This window comes from Sinocyclocheilus anshuiensis, unplaced genomic scaffold, assembly GCF_001515605.1.
Source record: "Sinocyclocheilus anshuiensis isolate Anshui unplaced genomic scaffold, SAMN03320099.WGS_v1.1 scaffold1003, whole genome shotgun sequence".
NCBI classification, from domain to species: Eukaryota; Metazoa; Chordata; class Actinopteri; order Cypriniformes; family Cyprinidae; genus Sinocyclocheilus; species Sinocyclocheilus anshuiensis.
In genome coordinates, this window is record NW_015542495.1 from 273,764 (window position 1) to 288,791 (window position 15,028).

At 37.1% G+C, this 15,028-nt stretch overlaps 1 protein-coding gene across 1 annotated transcript in view; it reads right to left on the minus strand.

Annotated features, from left to right (window-relative positions):
• The window catches only part of cacna2d4a (calcium channel, voltage-dependent, alpha 2/delta subunit 4a), a 40,655-nt gene extending 25,627 nt beyond the window's left edge, over positions 1–15,028 (minus strand). Inside the window, exons 1-27 of the mRNA XM_016493747.1 lie at positions 14,528–15,028; positions 13,068–13,149; positions 11,906–12,022; positions 11,742–11,801; positions 11,496–11,658; positions 11,290–11,421; positions 10,867–10,927; positions 9,681–9,831; positions 9,485–9,559; positions 9,311–9,400; positions 9,120–9,233; positions 8,953–9,031; positions 8,036–8,169; positions 7,815–7,832; positions 6,846–6,923; positions 6,101–6,181; positions 5,828–5,902; positions 5,627–5,713; positions 5,455–5,526; positions 5,269–5,330; positions 5,122–5,189; positions 4,986–5,031; positions 4,794–4,891; positions 3,417–3,510; positions 3,217–3,309; positions 2,731–2,861; positions 2,566–2,637 (exon numbers count right to left, since the gene is read on the minus strand). Of these exons, the coding sequence (XP_016349233.1) occupies positions 2,566–2,637; positions 2,731–2,861; positions 3,217–3,309; positions 3,417–3,510; positions 4,794–4,891; positions 4,986–5,031; positions 5,122–5,189; positions 5,269–5,330; positions 5,455–5,526; positions 5,627–5,713; positions 5,828–5,902; positions 6,101–6,181; positions 6,846–6,923; positions 7,815–7,832; positions 8,036–8,169; positions 8,953–9,031; positions 9,120–9,233; positions 9,311–9,400; positions 9,485–9,559; positions 9,681–9,831; positions 10,867–10,927; positions 11,290–11,421; positions 11,496–11,658; positions 11,742–11,801; positions 11,906–12,022; positions 13,068–13,149; positions 14,528–14,619 (2,425 nt within the window). The 5' untranslated portion in view covers positions 14,620–15,028. The remainder of the gene's footprint in view (positions 1–2,565; positions 2,638–2,730; positions 2,862–3,216; positions 3,310–3,416; positions 3,511–4,793; positions 4,892–4,985; positions 5,032–5,121; positions 5,190–5,268; positions 5,331–5,454; positions 5,527–5,626; positions 5,714–5,827; positions 5,903–6,100; positions 6,182–6,845; positions 6,924–7,814; positions 7,833–8,035; positions 8,170–8,952; positions 9,032–9,119; positions 9,234–9,310; positions 9,401–9,484; positions 9,560–9,680; positions 9,832–10,866; positions 10,928–11,289; positions 11,422–11,495; positions 11,659–11,741; positions 11,802–11,905; positions 12,023–13,067; positions 13,150–14,527) is intronic.

A 15,028-nucleotide genomic window follows, 5' to 3' on the forward strand; every position in this document is an offset into this window, starting at 1 on the left:
TTGAGGGCAGAAGTTGTTTAGACTAAATAATTCAGATAAATTTGATTTAGGCTTTCAGAAGCCCACAGATATTCTCAATATAAGCTTTTCTGCAGCAATCAACCTCAGCGACTGGATGAATAAAGGAAAAGGGAAAGAAAGGCTGTCAAAAACTAGCTGCACATTGGTAACATGAACCAACATACTCATTTCCTCAGTATTACAGAAATTTTAGAGTCAGAATATAATGTTGCTAATAACGTCAAGAGTAACGTCATCATTGGGTGCCTTGCACAATGCTGCCATCTATAGGAAGGATTTGCAGTAGGCACAAGGGTGTGGAGCAAATATCACACCACCTCATCAGGATTTAGGAGATGCTCTTCCGCTGTAACTATAGCAACAGTCTTTCCCACACTCTATTCATTACCAATGCAAATTACTGGTAAGTTTGCTGGCAAAAAGTTGTAAATCAAAGTACAACTAATTTGTGTGCTAATACCCACACCAGCAGTTACGCGTCCAGGACTTTGTCTGTGTTCAGTGATATTTGCAGCCATAAACTGAGTATATATAAGTACAGATATACATTTATTCAAAAGTATGTTGAATATATGTATATATATTTTAATCTGTCTTACAAATTATTTATGAACAATAACTTGATTGCAAAAATTGAGTATACTTTTCCCTGTGTCTCCTGTGCAAACTCCTTTTGTAGAGGAACTCTTAAATATTCTCTGTCAGAGAATTCAGAGAAAACTCATGAATTATTAATGAGAGGAGTTTCGTCCAATGGTTGCGGTCTCTCCTGCCATTACTGTTCATTTAGCTCTTATTTTATACAGCATGTGTCAAAGGCCTGTACTCTGCACGGGGCAACAAAACACATACCCTGTATCCTCTGTTATAAAAAAAAAGACAAAAGCACTTTTGCCACTGGTGGACTAATACTTTCCTGTCAAATTGCACTTATTGCGAATATTCTCAAAAGTGAGCACATGCTTGTTTATTGACGATGTCAGCAATGCGCTTAACCTGAATATAAGCCGACAGAGCAGTCGTGATGTCAGTAATGTCAGTGAATATGAAGGGCGGTTTATGAATGAGCAATGACTCAGCTGGGGTGTGTTTACTCTGTCCTGGCCTTACATATAAGAGCAGGGACACCACACAAACTTCACTACGCACCCTCGCTAAATAAAGGCTTTGTAAATCCCAGTTGATGGATGAAAGTAAAGGATTTGCCCATTTGACTGAGCTGAAAGCATCTTCAAGATCGTTATGAAGGTCTGGTTTAATATCTTATAGCTTATTGATGTGACCCTTTCTTCACTTGACCTTTTTTCTAAGACTGATATGAGATCCTTCTTTATATTTTCGCTTGATAAAAATCAGTTTGAAATATGATTTGTGAGCTGTGATATAATTCTGTGTTAAAAACGAATAAAGAATGTATTTCCGTAATTGTTGAAGTGTAAGATTCAGCAAGCACTCACACACAGTTTGCTCAAAGTAAAATAATAAAATATGCGTATGCTTTAGTTTTTACACAAAACGGAGAAAGATCAGGATTCAAAATCTGGGTCAAAAATGGATAAACCAATGGGTCAAGCATTGGCTGATTAGCATAGTCTAGTTAGCCCCTGCTGGTAGATAATAAAACACCATTATGTAGGTATAATGCATTTTTGACTGGCATTTGACATTGGCATTTTTTAACACTTAAAAGCATGAAATAGTCCAACTGCAATGACTTCCTGATTTTTTTTTCCTGATCTTTTCCTTATATAGTGCATTAATACAAGTAATCAGTTTTGAGTGTCTTTATAGCCCCTTTCACACAGTAATACCAGTAAATTGCCGTAAAATTACTGGAACAACTTTACCGGTAAATAAAAAAATGTGCTGTTCACACAGACAATGGTGTTCAGTGTTTTTACCGGTAAAGCACCATTCACACATTGGTTTCAAATTACCAGTTCTGTGACATCATTAACCAGAAATGACTCAAACGGCTGCGCTTCCCGGTGTTGTGTTTGTAAACATGGAATGGTACACGCGGTCAGTGTTTTTGTTGATGTTTTCATTTTTGTGTCAAATGTTCCCATTCATGCTGCACTTTTGGTCCAGAGACATCGAATTAGACGACTTCAAACCGAACTACACCGCACGGAGTAAAAGCGTCATCTGTGTCAGAATATTCTGCGTTTACACACAGCATCATTCCGGCAATTTACTGGTAATGTTACAACTTCTCATACCGGTAAATTGCCAGAACGCATTTACTGGTATTTTTGAAAAGGTCTGTTCACACATGGTCTCTAAATGGTAATTTAACGGTAAATTATCAGTAAAGCCTGTATGTGTGAAAGGGGCTTATGAGTACAGAAGAAATAGCACAAGCAAAGGTCATGTTGAGGAAAGGAGATGTTCATGAGGACATGAACTCCATAAATGGTTGCACATCCATACATGGGCACATGTGCGAACACACACTTAAAATGGACAAAGATAATAGCATCTCAATGGGCCGTTTTTCATCAGCACAGACTAATATAGAAGAACAAAAAGATTGAAAGATACCTCCAGCAACTGCTGTCTTTTTGTTCACAGAGACTGTAACAGACGTGACAGCAATCACAAACCTGCCATCCACTGCAGGGAAAGAAGAAAAAAAAATACTGAGCATGATATTCTAAACAGGGTGTAAAATTGTCTGTATGATGTGGATTGCAGGGTGCAGGCTACCTTGTGTGCTGTCCTCTATAGGGACATAATACAAAAATCGTCCAGATGGATTCTCTGCCGCACGACGATACCAAACAGGGAAATGGTCCAGAGTAAAAATATTCTCCTTATCTGGTGGAGATAAGAATTTTCTGAGGGAAGAAAGAGATTCATATCAGAGTATGTGTACGTATGATGATATATACAGTATTGTATATACTAGTATAGTATATATATAGTATAGTATTTAGATGGAACTACTTGGTCAATGCTTTATTTACAGTACCTTGATTGTATATTAATATAGTTTAATATACATGTTCTGTTTTACTGCCTGTTCCTCTTTATATTTCCAGTGTTGGGTGTATTTTAGATTGCATACTGATGAAAGTTATATGAAGTGCTGTGGGAGTGGGTGGCCTTAAGAAAACCTATGACAATGCAGATGCTGTCTATGCGGTTGAGTCGTGACGCAGACAGCAGGAGCTCTTGATTAAAGGTACTCACTTCGCCACACGTTTCTCTGCGCCGACATATCTGATCATTCTCACGAGGCCAGAGCGTGTGCCCAGGAACGCCGTCTCCACACCCCCATCAATACTGCACACGACGGAGGCGAGTAGAAGAATGAGAAAGGTCACGGCCGAGCATGTATTTGACTAATGAAACTTGTCTGTGACGCTGTGTGCGTGGGTGGAAAGTTTTACCCGGAGGCATTGAGCATCAGTGCGGTCCAGTAGGCTTCCATAGGAGCTGTGACCACTGCGTCAAACAGAGTCTGCTGCAGAAGTCTTTCATCACCTGAAGAACAGACAGAACAGAACTCAACTGCGGATATCGTCAATCATCATTCAGATCAAACTGTGTTTAATTACAGAACAAAATGGTTATGATGTATACAGAGAATAAAAGGTACAAAGATATGAGATGATTTACATGTGCAACTAATTGATTAACTCTGTTCCACTGTTTGAACAGAGTATTTATATTGTGTTTGTTGCTTACACAGTTCATGCAAAAATGAAATTTCTATCATCATTTACTCACCCTTAAGTTATTCCAAACCTGTATGAATTTCTTATGTTGAGCACAAAAAAAACAAACATTTGCTGGTAGCCATTGACTTCCACAGTATGGTAAAAAAAATACTATAAAAGTAAATGTCTACTGTCAACTGTTTGGCTACCAAATATCTTTTGTGTTCAACAGAAGAAAGAAAATCATACATGTTTGGAACAACTTGAGGGTGAATTAAAGGGGTCATATGATGCGATTTCAAATTTTTTCTCTTTGGAGTGTTACAAGCTCTTGGTGCATAAAGAAGATCTGTAAAGTTGCAAAGACTAAAGTCTCAAATCCAAAGAGATATTCTTTATAAAAGTTAAGAGTCAGCCACACCTACCTAAAATGTCTCGTTCTAACACGCCCCCACATATCTACGTCACTATGTGGGAAGATTTGCATAACACGGCCCAAATTTTCACGCAAATAAAGAAGGCGTAACTTTTATTCTCGCTGTAGTATTTTTGTTGAATTATGTCCCCACTGGATGCAACGAATGCCTCGTTTATAATGGGTTTTCATGTTTTTGAATCATCGCTCCGGCCGGACAGGGCATCATCACAATGTGGTAAGGGGGCGTAACATTTCCGTCACACGCTTGAGGTATTCGGTCAATCACAACGCACTGGATAGCTGGCCAATCACAGCACACCTCGCTTTTTCAGACCGATGAGCTTCGAAAATCGACGCGTTTCAGAAAGGTGGGGCATAGAGGAGAAACAATAATGTACAGTATGTGGAAAATAATGTGTTTTTTTAACCTTAAACCGCATAAACACATTGCATTACACCAAATACACAAAATAATGTTATTTTTAGCAGCATCATATGACCCCTTTAATGATGACAGAATTGTAATTTTGAATTTTCATTCATTTTATCACCTTTTTTGATGAAATGCTTTTGTTTTTGCTTATTTGTAATTGAACATGATTATAAATAAATGTAATGATACAAGTAAAAACTGAAATGCCAGGTAAAAACTTATAGTCTAGAGTCCAAAAGACAGAGACAGAGCTCACATTCCAGGTCTGGTTCTTTTCCAGTTAGGTACTGAACCACAGCCTGAAACTGTGTCAGTTTGTGGTGATGTGGATCGATGTCAGTCTCACAGTATGTCCTGAAATATCAAAAACCATCAGATTAGGGTATATTACGGCATTTTAGATGTTAGAAACAGCCTAACATGGTTTTTAGCCTTCGATAACATCTACCATTCATTAGCAATAGTGACATCAGAAGCAGTCAGGTCATGTAGGCCTGTAGACAGAAGAAAAAAAAAAGGAGAGGAGAGGAATTGAGGCAGGCAAATGATCTGTATTTTGCAGGTACTAATCTGAACATCTTTACCTTCTTCAGCTGAAACATTTCCGATGAAAACATTCTTCCCATGACCTTTGGTAAGTACAATTCCAAAACTGATAACAAAGATGCACAATATAAGTCCAGAAGTCTCACACTTAGCAAAGATTTAAATATGTTTTTATCACTGTTCACCTGAATGGAGTTTCATTAATGGTAGTGTAAAAATATTCATTTTTCAGGAAAACAACTCTCTTCTGAGAAGGGAACACATCAGCATGTAAGTATGACAGTCACAGCTAAGTTATTATGAGAGAAAAATGAATGAATTCAATTAAGGTTAACATATAAGAAGCTAATTAAAGGCCAAAATCAACTCACTCCTTTCTCTACTGTTGTTCTGACGTCCAGAGAGATTGTCCCACTTTCCCCTTTTACCATCGCTGTTCTCAACTAGAGGATCAAAACACACAAACACCTTGAAGCAATTGATCTAAAAATGGCATGATGAGAGTTTATTTATATGTATGTATGTATGTGTTGTTCCACTTACTGCATCTTCTGTATCTTCCCACTCCACCTCTGACAGATCCACACTGTTATAGTTCGGCTTTGGCTTCAGCTTCTTACCATCTTTATACTACCACAACGTATAGAAAATATCAACTTCAATGTGATACAAACTAATAACAAGGTAATCAGCTCTTATGGGCAATATGTGTAAGATCACTAAAGGGAATATTGTGGAGCTCACCAGAGGTCGAAGGTCAGGATGAGAGAGTATATAGCCATTATTAGTGTTTAAGAATGCATAGCCATGAACTCCCAGCTAAAATGGCAAAGATAAGTCAAAACAGCAAATCATTCAGTAAAATCACATTTATTTTTCCGTCTGCAGTCTAAACAATCAGCAATTGTCACTCTGTTTGCAATAATCTCCAAGGATACAGCCTGCCTTATCAATGAAAAGATATTAGATGTGATTAGTGTTAGTGTAAACAGAGGACTGAAGACATTATGAAGGCACCTTGTATCGAGGAGCCAATCTCATGAGCTCTTTCAAAGGGACATCCGTGCCAACCACACCAAGGAGGATCCCATGAGACAACTACAGACAAGAAAGAGCTCATTTAGAATTATGAACAATAAAAATCTCTAAATTTTAATTTAATATTGTAGCGGTATATATTTGACAAACATGTTAAGAGTGTTGTATATTGTATATTTAATATTTTCGTTGGATTATATGAGAGTTTACGTTTTATAAGGGATGATTTTAAAACGGATGTGACGAGCTTCCAGTATAGTGTACACTGTACATTTTCCAAGATCCCAATATCACGAACTCCCAATGTAGTTTAACATGCCACATTAACATGAAAAAACTTAAGCTGTGAGCGTTTTAATTAATCCCGGTGATTCGCATCGCTAAAAAGAGTTGTTCAGTTCCCTTTCTGCAATTTACAGCGGTACGCCAGGAAGTGACTGTGTTTTTCAGTGTTATGAGTGATTTTTTTTAATCATTCAGTTAGCCATTTAAGCCATTTTATCATGACAACTATAATGTCCTTATGTAATATATCATTTTAATTATGTATTTCATTTTTACACATGACTAATTCTTCTGCCCTCCTTGTTGAATGAGACTGAATTACATGATAAAACTGTATGAAAGAGATTATGTGTGTGTGTGGAGCCACACTTTTCTCTAATAGTATATTAGGCAGGTTGGGAGAGCTGAAGATTTTAAGTTTGTTTTTTTGGCAACTCACCGTTTCTTCTTTCTTGCTGAACACAGGCATGGCCACAGAGGTCATCAACAGCAAACTCTCAGCCTGTGTGTTAAAAAGCTGAAAGAAGAGAGAGAGCGAGGAAGAGAGAGACGACATAGACTGAATTAATGGTAAATCCCAGCCAGGCCTGTGAAGTGGACAGCAAGCTGAACAAGACCATAGAACACATCCATTAAGAGCAGGTGCTTCTCTGGTAGGTAAAATCAGTTTCTTATTGTTCTACCAAATGGCAAAATACAGTAACTACACCAACACTGAAACTGAGAAAATGGCATCAGAGTTTCTTATTGAATTAATATCAATTTTCTGAGTGTGTGGAGCCAAACAGTGGAGTCAAACCCATCTGTCACAAGACAGATCATAGTCTAAGAGACCTGATTTTCAAGTAGTGTAGTTACTGTCTCTTGCCTTTGTAGGGCAGTGTAGCCATCTTCAAAATGTACACCCACAGAATTCCAAAGAAACATCTCCAGATTTCCACAGAATTCAAATCTTCAAAAAAGTCAAAATCTTACAAATTCAAATTTGCCCTCTCAGCTCCATGTAACACATTTAAATCCCATAATCAATGAAAATATGTGTAGCACTTAAAATAATTTAGTCTGCATATCACATTAAATGTAAGACTTGTCAATCACCTAGAATACACTGTCTTTAGCAAAAAAGAAAGAAAGAAATTCATAAAAAATGCATTCCTAATGGATTCACTAAACAGCACGTTACATCTAGACCTGTAAATGGAATTTGTGAGAATTCCTTTAGTTTTTGACTGAAAATCTACCAGACATTCGATTAAATTAAAACCTTCACAGGCATCAGAACTTCTAATTATGACTAAATTGTATCTAACAAGGAACTTTTAGGAACTAAATGACAAGAAAACGTGAACTACTGCTTTAAGGCATACAGGATCATTTTTGATCTACTGCGCAGAACGAAAGCGTTTACCTCAGCTGTATTGGGTAGCTGGAATGGGATGACAGACATAATGAAGTAACAGACATAATGAGATCACTCTCAGGAAAGAAATCACAACATGAGAGGTTCAAAATTAATGAAGGCAAAAATGATCAACATGCAGTTTTGGGACAGTATGAAACATCACCTTTTGTGTACAGTACTAACATGTTCAAAAGGAAAGATTGAAGGAGAAAAGGTAAGCAGCTCACCACACTGTCCATGTAAGCCTCTGTCCAAATGATGTCATGATCATGGTTGATGACCATTGGCCTGCTCAGCACATGAAGATATTCCATCACATTCTCCTGTACATCCGCCAGAGTAGAGATATGAGTGTAGTAATCTAATTACAAGCACACAAAAACAGCAGTAATGAGAAAATGTGATTGATTGATGTATCTGTTACCAGCAGAGGGCATAGCTGTCACACAATTTAATTATAATTCTGTTAGAACAGATTGTGGAAAGGGAAATATCAAGATTTAGTTACATTGTTATTTCCAGGCTTGAAGAAGGCAGGGAAATTAATAAAATCTAAAAAGTCATGGAAATTTCTATTGTCAATATAATTTTGCACAGGTCTGTCAAACTGCCTTTAGTAATCAGCGTTGTTATTGTTAACTAAAACTAAATTAAAAAAAAGAAAGGTAATTGAAATAAAGTAAAATATATATTAAACTTTAATAAAAACAATTAAACTTTTAATAAACTGAACTTAAAAATTAGAAATGTTGCCTTGGAAACAGAAATGAGGTACTAAAAATTTGGGAAAAGAAATGAATGAACACTATATAGAAATATAGTGACCTATACCCACCCCCACCCACCAAAAAAAAAAAAAAAGAAAAGAAAATGACAAAAGCAAATAAGAAAACTTGTAAAATCAAAACGAAAACTGAAAATATATTTTTTAATTTTTTTTTGTTCATCCCTAAAAATTAATGGAAAATGAAACTATGGTGCTTAGAAAAGGCTGTGTAGGAAATCAGCTGTGTAGGAAACACTGGAAATAAAGTCATGCATCATAAATACTGTACAAAGTGTGCACATTTTCTGTACAAATAATAGACCTCACTAGCTCAGGTAGTCTCCCACAATGCTCAGGTTTAATTAAGGTAGATCTCACCTTTATTGTTGCAAGCAATCCATTTGACATTGCCAGCAAATGTTAACTCTCGTCCAATCAGATATGTGAACACGCGCACCTGTTTGAGAGCGTATTGTGTTATCATTGTGTTATATGCACACAGGTAAAGCGAGTATCCATAGTGTGTGTTTGTGTGCGTTTGGTACCTTGCGTTCTGGCCAGTTGAACTCTTCAAACACCTGCTGGAAATCTTCCATGGCTCCATCAGTGATCAGCATGATTGCCTGGTTACATAAACTCCCCTTGCCTTCTGCTGCTGCCTACACACATAAACAAACTTTTGATATATCAACATTTCCATATGGATATACATTCCTTCCCTCAAACACTAACACACCTCGTTGAGAATCTTGAAGGACTCTTTTATGGCTTTCTTCACCTTTCCTTCACCTTTCACTTGCAACTCCTCCACCAAAAGTTTGAAGTGCTAGAAATAAATAGGATGCCGAAAATATTAAAATCTCATATGGCAGCTGAATTCACTGCTCTGTGCAAGTGAAGAAAATGTTACCTCACGGTTATCCAGGTCGGCCTGTACTAGTGTGCCTTTAAAACAGGGCTCTACATACCGGACGTAATCACTGTGCTAGAAAGACAGAAAATATTAGGTGTTATTTAAGATAATAACCCAGATTTACATAGAGGAACTTGCCACTTGATCTGATCATGTCTGGTTAGGACACAGCGTAGAGGATTTCTGTTCTTACCGCAATGACGTTGACAAAGTCATTTTCGCCAAGTGTGTCTAGAATGGTGTTGATGGTGTGTTTAGCAATGGTGAGCCTCAAACCCTTCATACTACCGCTAATGTCCACAGCGATGATAATATCTTTGGGGGACGTGGCTGCCTGGATGTACCTGAGAAGGAGAAAAAAAATGATGGAAATCTTTTTTAAAGGGCTTTTTGAAATGCTTACAAGATCAGATCAGTTTTGTTAACTGCAACCATTAAAATTTTTTTAATTTTAGTGAAATAAAGCTGAATTAAAAGATAAATATTAGATGAAAAACCTAAGCTGGCAATAAAGAAAATGTAAATAAATTAATGAAAAAATAAATGAAAGCTAAATAGAGGTATTTAAATAAAATAACAAAATTACCAAAACTAAAATTAAAATAAAAACTCTAAACATAAAAATAAAAGCTAATTCAAAATATGAATGAATGCTAAAATAGTATATAAATAATACTAGCTCACATGGCCATTGACAAACACGCGAGACCTTTCACAGTAATAATTCCTCAACCGGATAACAGCGTGTGAAATCTCATCTACGTAATGTTCTGAGAGAAGGAAGTAATGAGATCACAATAAGAAGGTGACAGAGAGACTGAAACAGCAGTAGCCTGGTATACACATTTTTAATTAGCTTACTTGTGTTTATGTAACTTAATAATGTAACAGAACTACTCAAATTTCATAAGCGCACCACAGTGATCACTCTAGCTGTTCAGATATAGGAACGGAACACAAGACAAAAGGTTTGTACTCCGCGTTCGTTACTGCTAAAGAGATTGCGTGCATTAGCTGTAATAACATTAGTCCTGGCAGAAGGTGTTTGAGGAAACTGGGCAGATGCAACTGTCAGTCACGGAAAGGAATCCAGATTAAAATCTTTCACTGAGATCAGTCCTTCTGCTCCTTGACCCTGGACTGCAGCCAAGTCTTGATGTCTCCTTGAGTTCTCGATAGTTAATAGAGGTGAAAGACTTCTATCACAATCAGTAATCCAACGTTTGTCGCTGTTTTGAACTTATACTACCATGACCGTCACATTTTTAAAATGCTGTGTCAGATTAATTATTATTTTAATTAATATTTAATAATATATATATATATATATATATATACATTTTTTATATTTTTTTGGATAGAAAGATTCTAAGACTCACCAGTTGCGATTCCTGGCATCAAAAGTGACAACTCCATTTTCATCAGGTGTCCACTTGATACCTTAAAGAGTGTATAAATGAATATGATTGCAGTCTCCTCTCCATGAGAGAGGGAAGGATTTCTGTGTTCATATGTGTGTAAGATCTGGAAAGCCTGAGTTTATTGGTTTTGTTACTGTGTCAATAGTGTGATGACATGATGATGAATGAGAGAGGCAGAGAGAAGAGCCTGAGTCACTGTCACCAGTAATTGGTAACTCCAAGTTACACCAGTAACTCGCTGTCCTGTGTCTGAATGAGCAGAAATGCATGTTCAAACACTGTCATTTTTGTCTTATATGTTAATAAGAATAATCACTGTGCTTTCATGCCGTAATCTGCAATGGTGCATTTAAAGGAGTGAGGCTGTTGTGTGATGATTACCAGGGTAAAGTCTGAAAAATCCTGTTGAACTGCCGAAGTACTGCCAGGTTAGAGTCGGGTCTTTCTCAGAGTTACTGGTAAATATGTCATTCAGCGCTTCTGACATAAACACCCCGTTCAGAATATCAGGATCTGAGAGACAGAGAGAATTTGCTTGATCTTTTTCTAATTAGGGATGAAAATGGCGTTTAATTTCTGCGTCTCACCTTTGTTATAGACATTGGTGGGCACTTGTATGACACTTTGCTGGGTACTGACAGGCAGTTTGTTGAAGTGTTCATTCTCCTCCAGAGGAAATTCTCCCCCCAGAGCCACATAGCTCCCATCCTCATCCAATGTGTTAATCATCATGGAATTGTAGTAGTCAAACTGCAGAAGAACAAGCACATTTGAATATAGATTGACAGATGAATAGAAGATTGAGGGGGTGGAAGAATGGATAGAGAGCTCACCTCTAATGTTGCATTATATTCATGATAAAAATCTGCATCCTCTACTGTCTCTGCCATTCTCTATATAAAACACACACAAAGATTTCCATAAATAATTATTTTGATAGTAAGAATTTTATCATTTTATTACTAGAGCATCATGACAAAATACTGATATCTCTGACCTTGACTGATTTCATCTTTCTGCCCAGCATGTTCTCCATTTCTTCAGCAAATTCCTTAACCATCTTTAAACCATCCACTTCCCACATCTTGACTATGGGCTCCACATCTTTATATTTCTACACACAGACACATATACTGTACATTTAATTAAATAAAAGGACAACATGCCATAGTCTTTTTAGTTTTTAATATAAAGCTAATTATAATTATTATAGACTAGAGGGTTAGCCTATAATAATTACTCCTAAAAAACAGACAAAACTTGGCAGATTTAAATAATAATAATATACATTTTATTTTATAAAGCACCTTTCTACAAACTTAAGGTCACTTTACAACAGGCAATAACAAAAAAGAAAAAAGCATGAATCTGTAACTACTGAGGAACTGTGATAAGCATCACAGCAATTCACAAACATTACATTTGTGTAATTCTAAATGAAGGACAAAAGCTTTATATGCGCTGTTGAAGTCAGTATTCGGAAAATAACAAACAGCAAATCACTCTGATAGCCGCAAAAGCAAAGGCTGAGTTCTAGATCATTGTTCAGTATCAAAGGCCAATGACAGCAGAATCTCAATCTGTGTCCAAAGCAAAGAGTCCTGCTCTTTGCCCGTAGGCCAGGAGGAAACAGGAGGTCAGACAGGGATAATCCACCTCCACACAACACTGTAAGAGTACCAGGCTTTATTCTGAGCTTAGATTAGAGACACAAAAACAAAAGGGGGGAAAAAAGAGAGAAAAAGAATAGAGGGAGGAGGAGATGCAGCAGTCTGGGAAGGTTAATCCTCTTCCTGCCTCACTGTTCAGGCACATCCTGCTGTTGTGCTGCACTAATAAAGGCCCTTAAGGTAAAGCACGCCCACATATTCAGGTCAGATATAAACTGGTCGTTATATGACTCTCTGGTAGGCAGATGGGCTGCTTGCAGGCTGTGGTTAACCGTATAAAGTAATGTTAATTAGAGTGTTGTGAAATTCAAACAGATGCCAGATAACTGGACACAGCTGCATCTGACATTTACCAGCAGTTAGACACATTGCTAACGTAGTGATTTACGGATAAAACTGCAGATTATCAGACAATATCAGAAATATCCCTGATTGCTTTGTTGTTCGGATTGAAATGAGGGGGTAAAGTCAGATTTTCAATAGACAAACCTTCTGTAAGAGTTGAGCGCCTGAGTATCTGTTTGACAAGGCCAAAAGCTGTTTTCCAAAGGCATCGGCCCACTGTTGAACCCTGTTCAGAACACAAACAAAAAGCATTAGCATTACATCTTCCTTGCATTTTATTTAAGCAATATCATAGCCCGGTAGACAACAGAATGTGAGCATGAGATTACTTTTAAGATAGATCTATAAACAAGAAGTTCATATCAAATAACTGATATTTCAGGAAATGAAATGTCTGGGGGAGAGACATTTTCATTCTAGAGAAAATTTGATTGGACAAAAAAATCTGTAGCATGTGTCATCAATATAGGGTCAGTAAGATTTATTTATTTATTGGAAATGAGAGATTAATATACTTTTCAGCTGAGATGCATTAAACGGTGACTGGAAAAACATTTATAATGTTATACAAAAGATTTATATTTCAAATAGATGCTGTTCTTTTGAACTTAATATTCATCAGAGAATCCTGGAAAAATGTGGTTTTCACAAAAAAACATTTGAAAAGCTGTATTCTACATTGATAATAAATGTTTCCTGAGCACTAAATCATCATATTAGAATGATTTCTGAAGGATCATGTGACACAGAAGACTATAGTAATTCAGCTTTGTATCACAGGAATAAATGACATTTTAAAATATATTAAATTAGACTTATTTAAACAATATTTAAACAGTTATTTTAATTGTAATAATATTTCACTGTTACAATTTTACCAGATTTTGATGATAAAAAAATGCAGCCTTGATGAGCAAAACAAACATCTTTCAAAAACAATAAATTGTATCTATATGTTAGCAGATATGGACTAAAAACTCAATTAAAAATAAATAAACAAATAAATTCCATAGGGTCAGTAATGCCAGGGAGATTCTTGACATCAGCAGCAGTATGCAGTTTCTTTTAAGATCAGTGGTGGCTCTCAAAGTGGAGGATTTCAGGCTGCCGTCATTAATTAATGATGAGGGAAACCGTTGTTAACGAAAACACAGGGTCACAGTTTTCTGACCGCTAAAGATTTTAAGCTTATTAAAGCTTGTGTTGGTGTTTTCCGTAGTTTGAGTTTCAGGAACTACATTAGCTCTCAGAGAGACCAAAAAGTCTGTTCAAGCTGTGTGTGTGGATTTTGAGTGAATGTTGCCAGTGGAGGTTAAGCTTTGGCTTACAGTCTTTTGGCTTTATACAAGGGGTGACAGGAGGTGTGCAGGTCATGACCTGCAAGCATTAAGATGAGATTTGGAGAAATACTGCAGTTCTGTGCAAGGAATCAAAGGAGTGCTTTTAGTAGTTCATCTATAAATGTCTGAGGGTAGAGTGCAAGTGTGAAATATTTATGTTGAACTTAGCAATAAAGGTCTCTCTTACATCGTGCAGATCTTGTATTCATGGGGTTGCTGGCATGTTGAGACAGCTAAGCTCATGCAGAGATGAACTGAACTCATGTTTCAGGTGATATCCTCATCTGAGCTTGTGTTTGGATGGTCCAACTTGAAAACAGCACCCAGAGCAGTGTGATGCTCCTCATCCTACCCATCAACCCCTGCCACGTGCATAAAACAGCAGCGTGTACGATCTCCAGCTCCTGAAACAGACCTTGTGCGGTAATCCCAGTCTGGTCTTGATATCAAATTGAGCCCAAAAGACACTCCGGAAGCTTCAAAAGTGTGTTTTTGGGTGACACAGAAAACCTCCCAGAATGTTCTTCTGAAATAATGACATCTGGCTCTCTTCTCCCCATTCCTGATCATCCCCACTTGATGCTTGCATCTCATCCTTTCATCATTCTCTTCATCATGCTCTTTCTTCCTCAGAGTTTATATGAATCCTCTAAGAGTCCCACCGATGATGTCTTGATGCGGACTGACTGGCCAGCTGGCAACTTTTGCAGTTCCACCTGTCTTTCGGATTCTCTCACCCTCATGTTATGTTCAACGCAGCTGGGA